The 17,235-nt window shown below is 46.0% G+C and overlaps 1 protein-coding gene across 1 annotated transcript in view; it reads left to right on the top strand.

Annotated features, from left to right (window-relative positions):
- TMEM44 (transmembrane protein 44) overlaps positions 1-17,235 on the top strand; it is a 72,179-nt gene that overhangs the window by 29,078 nt on the left and 25,866 nt on the right. The window contains exons 5-8 of the mRNA XM_089675653.1: positions 1,760-1,846; positions 3,712-3,882; positions 12,763-12,915; positions 16,510-16,611. Coding sequence (XP_089531779.1) covers positions 1,760-1,846; positions 3,712-3,882; positions 12,763-12,915; positions 16,510-16,611 — 513 coding nt within the window. The remainder of the gene's footprint in view (positions 1-1,759; positions 1,847-3,711; positions 3,883-12,762; positions 12,916-16,509; positions 16,612-17,235) is intronic.

The following is a 17,235-nucleotide window of genomic DNA, read 5'->3' on the forward strand; positions in this document are numbered from 1 at the left end:
CATGGCACCCTTCATGTTCTGTCCCATAGTTTCTAACCCTCATCTTCAATCTCCCTCTCCACCGGCACCTTTCCCTCCCCTCTAAAACATGCACTGATTACCCCCTTACTTGAGAAAACTCTGGGCTCTACCTTTTTGAACAACTTAAGACCCATCTCTCTGCTCCTGATTTGCCTCCAAACTTCTTGAATACCTTGTCCACAACCGTACGAGTTGCTTCCGCCCACAACATTTCACTGAAACTGCCCAACTAAAACTCACTAATGACCTACTAACTGCTAAAACCAATGGCAGTTACTCCATCCTCATACTCCTAAACCTCTCTGTTGCCTTTGACACAGTCAACCAGCCATTCCTTCTCAATAAACTCCACTTCTTGGCCTCTGTGACTCTGCTCTTTACTGGTTCTCTTCCTGCCTATCTCATTGCACCTTTAGTGTCACCTACAACTTTATCTCTGCTCCTCTTCCTCTTTCTGTTTGGGTAGCCCAAAGCTCTGTACTTGGGCTCTTCCTATTCTCTCTATACCCCTCTTCCCAGGGCCAGTTGATACTGTCCTATGGCTTCCAATACGACCTCTATGCAGATGACACCCAGTTCTATCTCTCTACTCCTCAGCTCACCCCTCAGTGGCATCCATATCAGTATGGATGTCTCACCATTTCCTTAAACTCATACTCAATCTGTCTAAAACTGAGCTTGCAATATTTCTCCCTCCCTGCCCCCCTTCCCAAATCATCCACTCTGCTCCTCCCTAGACGTCTTGCTCTCTAGCTCCCTTGTTATCTCCTCCCTTGCTCACCTCAAGGACCTCTCAAGAACCTCTCCCTTCCTCTGGAATTCCTTACCCTAGTATGTCTGGTTAGCTCCTACCCTGTCCGCCTTCAAGCGATCCCTCTGTATTGTAATTGTACTGTCTCCCTTTATATTGTAAAGCACTACTCAAACTGTTGATGCTATAAATCCTGTATAATAAAAATAATAATAATAATCATATTGATACTGCCAGCGCTGTTACTGTATTGCGTACTCATGCCACCATTGCTGGATGCAGCAAGTTTGTCCTTCAAAATGAATGCATTTATCCTGCTGGAAAAGTTAGTCTTTTTGTTAAAAGAAAAAAAAATTTCAACATTTTATGCTGACGTTAAATATTTTAAATGTTTTTTTCCCAATGCTAGAAGCAGCTTGCATACCTGTCCAATTGTTTTGTGTGATTTAACTCATAAGTAGAATACATGGGACAATCTGTACCTAGTTTATATTTCCATTTACTGAACATATATGTAGCGCCCCTCCTAGATAGCCAGGGGAAGCTATTTGCTGATTGTTAGTTAGGCTGCGAAACAGCCTGGGAATAGTCCGCAGGGCCAAATTTAGGTCGGGGCTGAGAGGCTCTTCAGAACAGTTCCTTGATACCTCCCCCTGTTCTGGAAACTTGGAGAAGATTCTAAAAGCAGTGGATGAGGGTGAGGAGAGGCTGATCTGCATGCTTAAGGGATCCTGACCAATCCCCAGGCAGGAGGCTTGGCATGGGGTCAGTACAGCCCTTAAGTATGACTGAGTTTGCTCAGCAGCAGGAGAGTGGCTGCTCCCTAGGTGGATGTCTCCCCTTTCATTCATAGCAAAACATTTAAGCAAGAGCAATGTAGTCCTAGATATTGCTACGTTGAAACATTCTCTTTTGCAAAGCTAACCATGTCAATGAATTCTCTATTTGTACAAAATAAATTGTGCCACAGAGTTTTTCATCTTTCAGGAACGTATAGATGTTGTGGGGTTTACTCTGGGGATCATTGCTGTCCTGGTGTCCTGGACAGTTCGAGTACCTGTCATTACAAAAGTGGTAAGAGAATAACAGAATATGTCATGTCTGCTGTTCAAGGTAGAATATTCAACCTTTAAGTGTGGTTTGTAAAACATAGATGCTGTAGATCACCGTGGATCACACTGTGGTTATTCAGTGCTACAGGAATGATATAGTTGTTCCTTATGTCAGGGCTACATTGGCATTTAAAGTGATTGTAAACTTCACCTTGCAAAATACACATTAAGTTTAAAATAGAAATGAAAGGCAAAACATTTGTGTATAGATATAAGAAACATTATAAATAACCTTTTTCCTGTAAAACAGGTGTTTGACAGTTACAGTGTGCATGAGGCCTAAAAGGATAAGGCCACACATCACAGATCAATCTGATCTCTGACAGTATACTGTAGCACCCTCTAGTGTGCTACTAGTGTAGTGTAGGTAAATTTATTGTTTATGACTCAAGGTAAGTATGTGAGTTTGTGATTAAGGTCAGGTTACTACAGGTCAAGCTGAATGGCTTAACAGGTTGGGGACTCTATAGCCTCCACCTGGCTCTGGAGGACCATAGAGCCGTCCAGAAGCCAGTGAACAGAAGAGGTGGAGACCTAATCTGTAGTTTTGTGGGAGTCTAACTAATCCCAGGTTTGGAGGAACTGGTAGAGTGGTGAGGCCAACCCATAAATATGGGATAGCCAGGCTGGCAGGGGAGTTGGATGGAAGATGTAGGGCAGAGGAGACTGTCGGTGGCCTGGGAGGGGTCCCCTAGGTCTAAGGGGGCTGGCCTCCAGACTGGGCGCGGACTGTCTCAGGAGGGTCTATCAGCAGTGCGGAATGAACAGGATCAAGGTCTGTGAGCAGTGGGAGCAAGGGACAGAGTGAGTACATTAGCACATTCAGGGATTCACAAGGGGAGAGAATGCCACATGTAGCAAGCTTCCAAAGGACAGCACTGTCCTTAACCCTTTATCCTTGTCCTGGGAGATCATCGGAGCAGCCAGGAGGGCTGGTAGTGTCTGCAGGCTGCGGAGCTGGAGGCAGTTCTACAGGGGAGAGGAGACATCTCTGTGTGTAGTTTGCAATAAGAAGAGCTAACTTTCAGATGAGCTGTAAGGGGCAGTTGCTACTGATCCGCAAAGACTGATGGCTTTCAAGGAAAAGAACAGTCCAGGATCTGTAGGAAGGAAGTTATCCATGTGCATTGATTCAGATAAGCTGGGCATCCCATAATCCCCATTACCTAATCCTAGTTTTTTTCCCTAATAAAATGACAAAAAAAACTAGCTCATGGACTGTGGCAAATATGTTGCCTGGCTGTGCAAAGCTTAGAGGGAACCAGAAACACAGTAGCCCCCAAGAGGGTAACGCTACAATACGATTATTTATTACAGGTACTTCTATAGCGCTGTAAATTTATGCAGTGCTTTACATATATATTGTACATTCACATCAGTCCCTAACCCTCAAGGGGCGTACAATCTAGGGTCCCTAACTCGCATCCATACATACACATACTAGGGCCAATTTAGACAGGAGCCAATTCACCTATCAGCATGTCTTTGGAGTGTGGGAAGAAACTGGAATACCCTGAGGAAACTCACACAGTCACAGGGAGAACATGCAAACTCCAGGCAGGTGGTGCCGTGGTTGGGATTCAAACCAACAACCCTAGTACTGCCAGGTGGAAGTGCTAACCATTTAGCCACTGTGCTGCCCCAACAATGACCAACTCTGAGTTTCTCCTAGCCTCAGATAATCTTTACCTCTTTGTCAGTTCACTGTCATTTGTATATATCATAAACACACTCTGTACACTCTATAGAAAGAGAACTATTTGAATTAATTGCACTTTGACCCTCTGTTGGTTTGGTTAGCTGTTATAGTCATTTTATCATTTGCAGTGTAGAGGAATGGTGTTCCCAGTAATTCGGGCCTGGGCTGTCCTTTTCTCTGCTTTGGCAAGCATTATGTATGCGGCTGCCATCATGTCACATGACCGACACCAGGAGTACTTTGTGAGAGCAATTCCTTGGCTCCTTATCTCTATGGGCACCGCTGCTCTGGATGTTGCTGTATCCTTTATCAACTATTTAGCTTTATTTTTGGCTTTAAATAAACTCAAACCATTAAGAATATTGAGCTTCAGAATTATGTTTTTTTGTGTTTTATTTAAACCTTAATTTTACACCTGGTGATCCACACTTCCTGCCTTACACTAGATTCACACCTGTCTGCAGTCCCACAACCACACGCAGCCAAAATGTGCCGCTCTTACAAGACGAGTAAGGCTGCCATGTATTCTGAATGTGCCCTCACGCATCTCAGCCCACAACGTGTTTGTGAATGCGTGAAGCACATGATCAAAAAGATCATGCGGTTTCCCTGAGCCTGCATGTTTTTAAAAGGTGCACACATCTTTTTTCTGTAGGAAACGGCACAGCAGCCCATTCAATGAATGGTCTAACATGCCTGAGCAAATGCGGGACGCACGGCCCGCATTAGCATGAACCTAGGTTTACGGTGGCTATTTTCTGAATTGGGGAGAAATATAGATATCTTTGGACAGCAACATTTTCAGCCCGGCAAGAAGATAGAGTTGGATGTATTAGCAGATTAGGATGGACATGACTAAAAAAAATTTAAGTCGAACTCCAGCTAATGCTTTTTAACCATTTTCCCTCCAGAGTATTTACCCCCCCCTTCCTGACCAGGCCATTTTTTGCTATGAGGCACTGCATTACTTTAACTGACAATTGCGCGGTCATGCATGCTGCACCCAAATTAAATTTACATCCTTTTTTTTTCATGCAAATAGAGCTTTCTTTTGGTGGTATTTGATCGTCTCTGTATTTTTTGTGCTATAAACAATAAAAGACCAACAATTAAAAAAAAACAAACTATATTTTGACTTTTTGCTATTAAACATGTCCAGTAAAAAAAAATTTTAAAATCAAATTTCATTTAGGCGAAAATGTATTCTGCTACATGTCTTTGCTATTAAAAAAATCGCAAAACGTGTAAATTAATTGGTTTACAAATGGGGTGTATATATACTGGTTTTTTTTTTTTTGGTTTTTTTTTTTACTAGTAATGGCGGCGATCAGCGACTTATAGCGGGACTGCGGTTGGCATTCTGACACTGGGGAGAATTGACTTGGTGTCACTGACATATGGGCTGTGTGTGTATTTCACTGTAAGCGCACTGCTTTGTATGGCTCTGCTATGCCATGCAGAGCCATACAATGCAGTTTTCAGGAGCTGCCAGGGGAGAGATCTGTATTGTTTACATACAGGTCTCTTCCCCGTCGGAAATCGTCGGAGATCACCAAATGCTGACGAGTAATCCCCAGCTGGGACCCGGTGATTGACCACCGAGGCCGTGAATGGCAGCTGCTCCCTACCCAGAACTGCAAAATCACGTATATATATGTGATTTTGTGCACCCATGCTGCCCTGTAGCAGTATTTCTGCTATGGCGTGGCACAGAAGCGGTTAAGCAGTTACAGCAACAGTTTATTTTCCTTTTGGAATAAAGATTTCACCTAAATGAATAAACACTGAGCATTGCAGAAACCTGTCAGTGTTAAATGGTTTTTAATTGTTAAATCTGTTTTTATTTTTTTTCTTTTATTTTTACCTGGTGATCTGACCATTAATACACTTCCTGTCCAAGGTGGCTCTTCTATATGTTGAGGGGCAACAAAGACACCCTTGGACAGCAGTATTGTGTGGGGAGAGTAGTATTTGATGGAATTTAGATTTTGATGGACTTTACCTAAGTGACTAAAACATTAAAGCTTACCTCCAGCTAACACATATTAGGCAGTTACAGAAAAGTGGTTTGTCTGAACACTCTGCCACTTTTGCTACGCAAATTGGTCTGGTAAAGGAAGCTGAAAAATAACAAACTTATTGGATCACCAGGTGAAAATAAAGGGAAAAATAAAACTAATGCAGCTATCATGTCTAAGAAGTTGTAACCTGAAAATCGATTTAAATTCATATCCTGGTAATACTGGTATACTGGCTTGGAATCTCAGCAAAGGTGAAAGGTGGTTAAAAGACACTTTTTTCTTCCTAATGAAATATATGGAGTGTTACAAGTAATCATGTTATTGATCATGTATTGCTATTATACAGTGTATTGCTGTTTGTTTTTTGCATTGTTATTACAACATACATGAACACTATTATCTGGTCCTACAAATATAAATAGTCATTTTGCTGGCAGTTAAAGTGGAGTTCCACTCAAAAGCAGAAGCTCCACTTATTTGCCTTCTCCCCTCCTCCGCTGCCATATTTGACACCTTTTGGGGGAACAGGTACCTAGTTTTGACAGTTAGGCCCCCTCCTCCCTCCTGCAGTCTCCTGGGAACTTTCACAGGTCCCAGAAGACTGCCGTACCAATTAGGAGGTGCAGTGCAACTCGCGCATGTACAGTGGGCACCCAGCTGTGAAGCTGCAAGCTGTCACAGCCTGGTGCCCACAGTTGAGATGCCAGTACCGTGGAGGAAGGAAGGGGAGAAGGGACAGCGTGGGTGAGAACATTGCTGGACTCCGGGACAGGTGAGTGTGTGTTTATTAAAAGTCAGCAGCTACAGTTTTTGTAGCTGCTGACTTTTAATAAACACAAAAATGTCTGGAAAATGTCTCCGCTTTAAATTGTTACTAAACCCAGGACCCTGCATCCACTATATCTGGAACACAGAACATGAAAATGTAATTATTTTAGTAAATATAAACTGCTAAATACTTTTTCTCATCAGAAGTGTCAGGGCAGGAGCTGAGGAACGGACAGGCAGGCCTAACAATGTAACGCACTGGCTGACGACAACCACCACCCACAGACCGAAGTCCCTCAGGGCGCGGAGTCTAAGTCCCAGGCTGCCCTTCACCAGGGCCCCTGATGGTGGGGATGGACTTGACGCAGCCAGGAACCAGGTCGCGGCCCCCGAGACACCTCAGCTGCGGTAATGGCTGCCGCCAATGGCGTGTAGCTGGTGGAAGAGACAAAAGAGTAGTCAGACAAGCCGGGGTCAACAACAACAGGACAGGACAGTACAGGACAGCAGACGAGAATCACAGGTCACGAGCCGGGTTCAGCAACAGAGGGTCAGATCAAAGGAGAATACAAAGAATAGTCAAGACAAGCCGAATCAGATACCAGGAGAGTCACGAGAGTCAGAACAGAGTAACAGCAACACAAAGACACAAGACACAAGTGCAAAGAGCATGTGCGGGCCACAGGCTTATATGTCATCAGCCACACCCCTCTGGAGGATGGACCACAGAAACCTGAAGGCATAAAAGGGCTCCCATCATGCACAGCAGAATCCAAGATGGACACCAGCACATGAAGTAACATAACCACAGGGAAAAGGTAGGACCTTGACAGTACCTCCCCCTCAAGGGCCCCTCCCCCTCCGCGGCTCAACAAAAGGTTTCTGAGGAAAGCGGGTATGAAAAGCGCGGAGGAGGGCAGGAGCATGGACATCCGCGGAAGGAACCCAGGAACGCTCCTCGGGACCATAACCACGCCAATGAACCAGGAACTGTAATTGACCGCGCACCAATCGAGAGTCCAGGATCCGGCTCACCTCATACTCCTCATGACCGTCAACCCGGACAGGACGGGGCCGAGGAAGAGAGGTAGTGAAGCGATTGCAGATCAGAGGTTTCAACAGGGAAACATGAAAGATATTGGAGATCCGCATCCCAGACGGAAGGGCAAGTGCATAGGCCACCGGATTCACTTTGCGGAGAATGCGGAAAGGACCGACAAAACGGGGAGCCAGTTTGGGTGTGGGCACCCGAAGATTGAGGTTGCGAGTAGACAACCACACCCGATCGCCGACCTGGTATGAAGGAGCGGGCAACCGTCTGCGATCAGCCTGGAACTTCTGGCGCTGAGCTGAGTCCCTCAAGGCCCTCTGGATCTGCCCCCAAGAAGAACGCAGGGCAGCAAGATGGTTCTCCACAGCCGGAATGTCCTGTGGTGAGAACCTCTCAGGTAATACCGCGGGTTGAAACCCATAGTTGGCCATGAAGGGAGACATCCCGGTGGAGGAGTTGACCGCCGAGTTCCTGGCAAACTCTGCCCACGGCAGGAGATCGGCCCAATCATCCTGATGGTCTGAAATATAACACCGAAGGAATTGTTCTAAGGCCTGATTGGAACGCTCCACAGCCCCATTGGACTGCGGGTGGTAGGCTGATGAAAAGGAGAGACTAATACCCAACTGGGAGCAGAAGGCACGCCAGAATCTGGACACGAACTGACTCCCGCGGTCTGAGACAATCACCTTAGGTAACCCATGCAGGCGAAAAATCTCCCTGGAAAAGACCGTGGCCAGTTCCTGCGCTGTGGGTAATTTCCTGAGTGGAATGCAATGGCACATCTTGGAAAACCGATCGACGATCATGAGGATGACCGTATGACCCCGAGACACCGGGAGGTCTACAATAAAGTCCATCCCTAGATGTGACCAAGGACGCTCCCCATTGGGAATGGGTTGCAGAAGACCCAAAGGGAGATGCCGTGGAGACTTATTCTGGGCACAGATCGAACATGCCGCTACATAAGAGGCAATGTCGGCACGGAGGGTTGGCCACCAAAATAAGCGAGAGACGACCCAACACAGCTGGTTCTTCCCTGGATGCCCGGCAGTTTTGGCGTTATGGTAGGTACGCAGCAGGCGGGTGCGCAATCCCTCGGGTACGAAACATCTACCCTCCGGCCTCCCGGGAGGAGCATCAGTTTGAGCCGCCAAAATCTGCTCCCCAAGGGGAGAGGTCAGACTGGTGCGAATGGCAGCCAGGATCTGATCTGGAGGTATAAGTGAGATTGGCTCAGAGTCCTCCCTGGACAATTCAGAGTATTGCCGTGATAACGCATCAGCCCTGACATTCTTGGAACCAGGCAAATATGAAACCACATAGTTGAAGCGTGACAAGAACAGAGCCCATCTGGCCTGGCGGGGTGTCAATCTCTTGGCCTCCGAAAGATAAGTCAGGTTCTTGTGATCGGTAAGAATGAGGACCGGAACCGCGGAACCCTCGAGCAGGTGCCTCCATTCCTTGAGAGCCAGAATGATGACCAACAACTCCCGATCTCCAATCTGGTAGTTGCACTCAGCCGAGGAAAGCTTCCTGGAGTAGAACCCGCAGGGAAGTAGGGGTCCATCGGGTGACCGACGCTGAGACAGGAGAGCCCCTACTCCCGTCTCGGAAGCATCAACTTCGAGGACGAAGGGCAACCCAGGATTGGGATGCGAAAGAATCGGAGCCGAAGCAAAGGCAGCTTTCAGAGCCTCGAAAGCTCTGATGGCCTCGGATGGCCACTCGTGAGGGTTACTCCCCTTCTTGGTTAGGTCAGAGAGAGGCTTTGCCAATGTGGAGAAGTTCCTGATGAACTTCCGATAGTAGTTGGCAAAACCCAGAAAGCGCTGAATGGGCCGAAGACCATTGGGACGAGGCCACTGCAGAACTGCCGCAACCTTCTGAGGGTCCATGGAAAATCCCTCCGCGGAAATTATGTAGCCCAAAAAGGCAACCTGGGATCGATGGAACTCGCACTTCTCGAGTTTACAAAAGAGTCCGTTCTCACGCAATCGTTGCAGCACCTGCTTAACATCCTGGACATGGGACTCCATGGAGGTAGAGTAAACCAAGATGTCATCCAGGTAAACCACTACGCATTGCTACAACAAATCACGAAGGACATCGTTTATGAATTCCTGAAAGACCGCGGGCGCGTTACACAATCCGAAGGGCATCACCAGGTATTCGTAGTGCCCAGTTCTGGTGTTAAACGCGGTCTTCCACTCATCCCCCTGTCTGATCCGTACGAGGTTGTACGCCGCCCTAAGGTCGAGTTTGGTAAAGACCGTTGCTCCCTTAAGGCGGTCGAATAACTCAGAAATCAAAGGAATTGGATATGCATTTTTAATGGTAATCCGATTGAGACCCCTATAATCGATGCAGGGCCTCAATTCCCCACCTTTCTTCTTTACGAAAAAAAACCCCGCTCCTGCTGGGGAAGTAGACTTACGAATGTGCCCCCGGGAAAGCGCATCCACCACGTACTCCTCCATGACCTTATTCTCCGCAACAGAGAGAGGGTACACCCTGCCACGTGGAGGAGTGGCCCCGGGTTGCAGGGATATGGCGCAGTCGTAAGGACGATGCGGTGGTAAGGTACCAGCGCGTACCTTATCGAACACGTCCCGGTATTCCCCATAGTCGGTGGGCAACGCAGAGTCCGAGGAGGCACACAATACCTTAACCGGCCCCCGGATGCACCCGGCCCCACACTGTGGAGACCATGAGAGAATCTCGGCTGTTTGCCAATTGAAGGTAGGATTGTGCCTCTGGAGCCAGGGATACCCCAAAACCACCGAATAGTGTGGGGAAGAAATCACCTGAAAACAGGCCAACTCCCTGTGAACAGCCCCAATGGCTACCTCTATTGGCAGGGTCTCGTGGGTAACCTGCGGCGGCTGCAGGGGCCTGCCATCTATTGCTTCGAGAACCAATGGGGCAGCACGAGCCTGCAGGGGAATGGAGTGCTGCGCAGCAAACGAGCTGTCCAAGAACAACCCACCGGCCCCAGAGTCTACCAACGCCTGGGCCGTCACCGAGCCCCCTGTCCAAGAAAGGACCACGGTGATCAGTGGCTTATCCTTGCGGAACGCCGGGGACGAGGAAACTCCACCCAAGATCTGTCCCCGACATGATCTCAGGTGCGAGCGTTTCCCGGACGGACCGGACAAGACTGCCGAAAGTGCCCACCGAGGCCACAGTACAGGCAGCGACCCTCCCGACGCCGAGCGGCCCGCTCCCTCTCGGAAAGGCGAGCAAACCCCAGCTGCATGGGTTCCCCACCAGACAAGCTATCCCCAGGAGGCGTGGGAGGAGAGGGAGGAACGGGTGGGACAGAAAACGCAGGTGCCAGTCGATTGGAAGGCCTCCGCAGGCGTTCCTTGAGTGAAGGCCTCTCCCTGAGCCTGGTGTCAATCAGGATCAGGAAAGAGATGAGCTCCTCCAACACCACAGGCAGTTCCTTAGCTGCAATCTCGTCCTTCAATGAGTCAGAAAGACCCTGAGAAAACGCAGCCACCAGAGCCTCATTGTTCCAACCGACCTCTGCCGCCAGGGTACGAAACTCTATAGCGTACTCGGCCACGGTCCGTGAACCCTGATGCATGGTCATGAGCAGCTTGGCCGCCGAGGCGGAACGAGCCGGTACGTCGAATACCCTACGGAAGGCATCGACAAAACCAGAAAAATCTTGAATCACCGGGTCGTTCCTCTCCCATAAGGGATTTGCCCAGGCCAAGGCCTTGTCTGAGAGTAGTGAGATGAGGAACCCCACCTTTGACCTCTCAGACGGAAAGGCGTGGGGTATTAATTCAAACTAAATACCCACCTGGTTGAGGAACCCACGACACTGACTCGGCTCACCCCCAAAGCGCTGTGGAAGAGGGGCTGAACCGGTCATACCTCTGGACACCGCGGGTTCCGCATCAGCCGCGGCGGTAGGCACAGCAAGCGGAACAGCAGCGGAAGCGACCACCGGAGCGACAACCGGCCTAATAACACCAGGAGTAAGGTGCGCGGTGCGTGCAAGCAGAGTTTGCAACGCCTGAGCGAACTGATCCAACAGGTGATCCTGTTGATCGAGTCTGGCGACTAGCATTGGGAGCGAAGGCGTGCCTGCACCGTCAGGGTTCATGGCACTTGTGTAATGTCAGGGCAGGAGCTGAGGAACGGACAGGCAGGCCTAACAATGTAACGCACTGGCTGACGACAACCACCACCCACAGACCGAAGTCCCTCAGGGCGCGGAGTCTAAGTCCCAGGCTGCCCTTCACCAGGGCCCCTGATGGTGGGGATGGACTTGACGCAGCCAGGAACCAGGTCGCGGCCCCCGAGACACCTCAGCTGCGGTAATGGCCGCCGCCAATGGCGTGTAGCTGGTGGAAGAGACAAAAGAGTAGTCAGACAAGCCGGGGTCAACAACAACAGGACAGGACAGTACAGGACAGCAGACGAGAATCACAGGTCACGAGCCGGGTTCAGCAACAGAGGGTCAGATCAAAGGAGAATACAAAGAATAGTCAAGACAAGCCGAATCAGATACCAGGAGAGTCACGAGAGTCAGAACAGAGTAACAGCAACACAAAGACACAAGACACAAGTGCAAAGAGCATGTGCGGGCCACAGGCTTATATGTCATCAGCCACACCCCTCTGGAGGATGGACCACAGAAACTTGAAGGCATAAAAGGGCTCCCATCATGCACAGCAGAATCCAAGATGGACACCAGCACATGAAGTAACATAACCACAGGGAAAAGGTAGGACCTTGACAAGAAGTTAGAGCAGTCTTGTGACTTCTATCAGTGTTCAGCTAAAGCTAGCTAGCTAAAGCTTGTGGGAGGAGTTTTATTTCTGCTCAAGGAGGATGCAAAACCCCTTACCTCTGTCTGACCAGGGCTGATTGGCCCTGTGCTGATCACATGCACTCTCGCAAAAAAAAAAACCCCAAAAAACTGAGCATATGTAAAATGCCTACAGCTCAGTCTGTCTTAACAAGAGATAAGAGGTGATCGCTTGAAAAAGGGGAGGAACAGAGAAGACAGGATCAAACCACCTTTTTATACAATACAGAGGATACACCCCTTAGGTTCCACAGTGAGTATAACAAGCATGCTTTACTGCAAATACAGACTGATTTTACTGTTGTGGGTTTAGTAACACTTTAAGTGTGATAAAGCACAAATTAAAGTGCCGCTGCTGTTCAGTATATTACACAGAAAGCAAGTATCTTTATTGCAAAACGTATTCAACTAATTATGAGAAGACTTTCCAGGACTAGAAACTAGTCAACTTTTCCTTTGATCTTTTAAGAACTCTTTAGTCTTACATTCCTTAAAAGTCTGATACCTGTAGCTGATGTTCCTTTCCTGTGTGATGAAAAATAAGCTGTTACAGCAGGTGGGTCTTGTGATGGATGCCACGGTGGATGTAGAGAGATGTAAGCTGTTGGCACACATGGAAGAACCTAAACAAGGAGCGCATGGCCTCAGAAATAAAGACAAAGAGGTTTGTTGTTTGTATGAAAGTACTCAAATGATGACAAATTATTAGAATTATGTATTCTATACAAAAGTAACATTTTAAATTTCTTATAAAGTCACCTAGTTATGTATATAGGAGACAACATCTACATTATGCTTGTGTAATGTTTGACAATATTACTTAATGCTAGGAGGACCTGTTAAACACCACCTATACTGTATAAAGACATGTCATTTGTCCAAGATGGTCCAATATTTTATAGCTAAGAGGCATGGTAGTAAGGTTTATAGTATAAGGCTTAGAATGGTCAGTTATGTGATCTTATTTTATCCTGTTTTATAACATCTGCCTAGCAAAGACTATGTTTAAACTACTTACTCGGCTGATTGCCACTTGCACAAGCTTTTCCAGTGACTTCAAGCTGACCACAAATATTAAAGCGTACCCTGCAGCTGCTGAACTATTTTTGTGTTCCCTGAATGATACATTGCATAAGCATGTATGTCTATGCACTCAGCAGAAATCCCCAGCACAGCTGCTTTCATGAAACTCTATGCAAACAGCTAAACAAAAAGTTTTATTACTTATTTGTGTACGATTTTGCCATTCAAAAATTGTAATTCTGTATAGTCATTGCTGTGATCTACTTACCTTGGTCACATTACACAGCTAGGATGATCACTCTGCTATGCCTGGGTTCACCTTTCTTATGTCCTGGATTTTCCGACAGCAGTAATGGGGATTGATTGTCCAGTGAGAAGGCTATAGACAGGTGACAAAGGAATAAATACAATGTGAAGATGATATCCAAAAAACACCCTTACACCTACACTAATTCCAAATTGGAAAAAAGCTTTCAACCCCTGAAAGCTTAAACTCAAAATAGATAGGTCCAAAAGAGAATCTACCCTCTTAAAACAAATAGTCTACCTATATGTGCAACAACAAAATTTTTCCCATATAGTTATATACATAAACTATCACCAAATCATAAAGTCCAGTGTCTCAGTGATCTAAACCAAATCATAAAAGTCCAGTGTCTCGATAAACAAACAACAGGTAGAACTAAAAGAGATGTATTTCTTGCAGTGTTGATTGTTGTGAAAAACCTCAAAAATAAAGAAACTCACAATAGTGCATTACCATAACATAATTAGAGAGAAAAAAAAAAATATATATATATATAAATATATACACCTATATATACGCATGCATGCACACACAGATGTGTATCATAAAATTGTGCAACATTAGGTGATATAAAATAGTGAAACACTTGTGAAAACCTTCCAAAAAACGGTAGTAAAGCACTCGTGCTCAAAAGTTATAAAATCCTGAAGTGATCCACTCAGTGAGATTCCTACCCACACGTGACACTTCTAGTGAGTAAGGCCAATATACCCTTACCAACAGTAGAAAGGACCCACGCCTTAATCATATAATATGTAGAAATCCTCCAAAGGAACTTTATCCTCCTCTCCTCCTTCACTTTTTGTTAGGGTAATGTTATAATGCCATCCACATTCACAGGTCTATGAAGCATGACGTACCTCCATATATATTCAGAATAGTATCATTTTAATGAATCTGCTTGCATTTAAAATTAAAAGTTAGCGATTTGGACAGACCCCACTATGTGGGGATTACCAGGCAGTCCCCACAGTTTCCCAGGCAGTCCACACACGAGTATCCAGCGATTCCCCAACAAAGATGGCCGCTGTAACACTTCCGGTTCCTGCTCCTTGCGTATGTCGTCACTTCCTCTTGATGCGTTTCGTCACATCCGGGACTTAATCATAAGAGAGCTCTCTTATGATTAAGTCCCGGATGTGACGAAACGCGTCAAGAGGAAGTGACGACATACGCAAGGAGCAGGAACCGGAAGTGTTACAGCGGCCATCTTTGTTGGGGAATCGCTGGATACTCGTGTGTGGACTGCCTGGGAAACTGTGGGGACTGCCTGGTAATCCCCACATAGTGGGGTCTGTCCAAATCGCTAACTTTTAATTTTAAATGCAAGCAGATTCATTAAAATGATACTATTCTGAATATATATGGAGGTACGTCATGCTTCATAGACCTGTGAATGTGGATGGCATTATAACATTACCCTAACAAAAAGTGAAGGAGGAGAGGAGGATAAAGTTCCTTTGGAGGATTTCTACATATTATATGATTAAGGCGTGGGTCCTTTCTACTGTTGGTAAGGGTATATTGGCCTTACTCACTAGAAGTGTCACGTGTGGGTAGGAATCTCACTGAGTGGATCACTTCAGGATTTTATAACTTTTGAGCACGAGTGCTTTACTACCGTTTTTTGGAAGGTTTTCACAAGTGTTTCACTATTTTATATCACCTAATGTTGCACAATTTTATGATACACATCTGTGTGTGCATGCATGCGTATATATAGGTGTATATATTTATATATATATATATATATATTTTTTTTTTTTTTTTTTTTTTTTTTCTCTCTAATTATGTTATGGTAATGCACTATTGTGAGTTTCTTTATTTTTGAGGTTTTTCACAACAATCAACACTGCAAGAAATACATCTCTTTTAGTTCTACCTGTTGTTTGTTTATCGAGACACTGGACTTTTATGATTTGGTTTAGATCACTGAGACACTGGACTTTATGATTTGGTGATAGTTTATGTATATAACTATATGGGAAAAATTTTGTTGTTGCACATATAGGTAGACTATTTGTTTTAAGAGGGTAGATTCTCTTTTGGACCTATCTATTTTAGGTGACAAAGGAAGCTGCATCATCAAACCAGGAAAAAAATGTGTATCACAGGTCTGGCTTTGCAATAAATTATATTAAATAAGATAATACCGAATTAAAAATCCTTTCGCAGGTAAAACAGCAAACATATGCAGTATGTATTTTAACTGTATTGACAAGAGCCAGGCGCTGTGTAGTTTGTAGTCATATAAAACACCTTATGTGGAGGCGTGCCTTTAATAAAAACATCACAGGATAATAGGATAAAACACCAGCCTGTGGCTGTAAGAAGCCAGGTTCCCAGATGGACAGCCTGTCTGCTCAGAGGGGAGCAGTAAAGGACATGAACGCCTGTCAGTGTAGGGACCACGTGTTTCCGACGTCCCAGCAACCGGCCTCCTCCTCCTAAGCTGCGGCTCCAATGTGGGTTCCTCCCCTCCGTCTCCTTCACATCACGGTGACGTCACCTGGGACGCCGGGACGTGTTTTATATGACTACAAATTACACAGCGCCTGGCTCTTGTCAATACTCTTCATACATTTTATATGTTTTTACCATGGCAGCAGTGAGTTTTTACCATTGATGACAGTTGACACTATTCACTTTTTCCTTTGGGACACATCTGTGCGCTTATGTCTACAGTGTTTATTGTACTTTAACTGTGCATTTGTCTGTTAGATGTTACACTTTAACTCTGGCACATAGTATATACTATACTATCAGCTGGGAAAGTCCTACACAGCCAATACGTCCCCCAAAGAAGGTGACTTCAAAGGTCTAAAGAAGCCCATAAGCATCCTTTTGCTTTCTACTCAATACTAGAGCCTATATGTCTTGTTTTCATTTTCATCCATTGTATTGTTTATATTCTTTTTTTATTTTTAGAACCTACATTGGACTCCATTAAACATGCTTCCTAATAGAAGTCTTAGCACAGGACCATCTTTGGGACATTACATGAGGCTCAGCATAGAGCAGGTGCAAGAGGTATGTTGCAAATTAGCATGGCATGGAGAAGTCTATGCCAATATTTTTAAGAAAATAATGAGTCAAAGGCCTAATCCTGAATGCTGAAGGAAAGCATCAATGTGAACTAAACCCTCAAGAAAAATTAGCTAGCATTGCTTACCTGTAATTGTGGTGTAATTTTTGGCATGCCTCCGTACGAGCTGGCATCCCCTATATGGTAGCAGCAGGGGCGGACTGACAACTCATGGGGATCCCGGGCAATAGAGGATCATAGGGCCCATGTGTCCTTACCCACACTCAAACCACACCCAAAAAAGCCTATGAAAGGTACCAGGGGCATCTCATGGGGCCCCCTACTGACCCCAGGCCCTCGCGCAGTTCCCGAGTTCCTGAATGGTCAGTCCGCCCCTGGGTAGGAGATACATGCCCAGTGATGATGTGCATCAGGATTCAGGAACTTCCATATGTGCATAATTTCTTCATTTCTACTTCAGAAGCCAGTCAGGCCCACTGAAGTAAGATCAACCAGCTATGCCTGAAGTCATGAGGTCATTCCTTCACCATGTGAGCTTTGCCTCAGAGGAGGCTGAGCACATGAGAATTATTGGAATTTACAAAAGTGGATAATTCGGTACCCGTTTC

This window comes from Staurois parvus, unplaced genomic scaffold (assembly GCF_062004578.1).
Source record: "Staurois parvus isolate SC_StPar_1 unplaced genomic scaffold, SC_StPar_1.0 ptg000155l, whole genome shotgun sequence".
NCBI classification, from domain to species: domain Eukaryota; kingdom Metazoa; phylum Chordata; class Amphibia; order Anura; family Ranidae; genus Staurois; species Staurois parvus.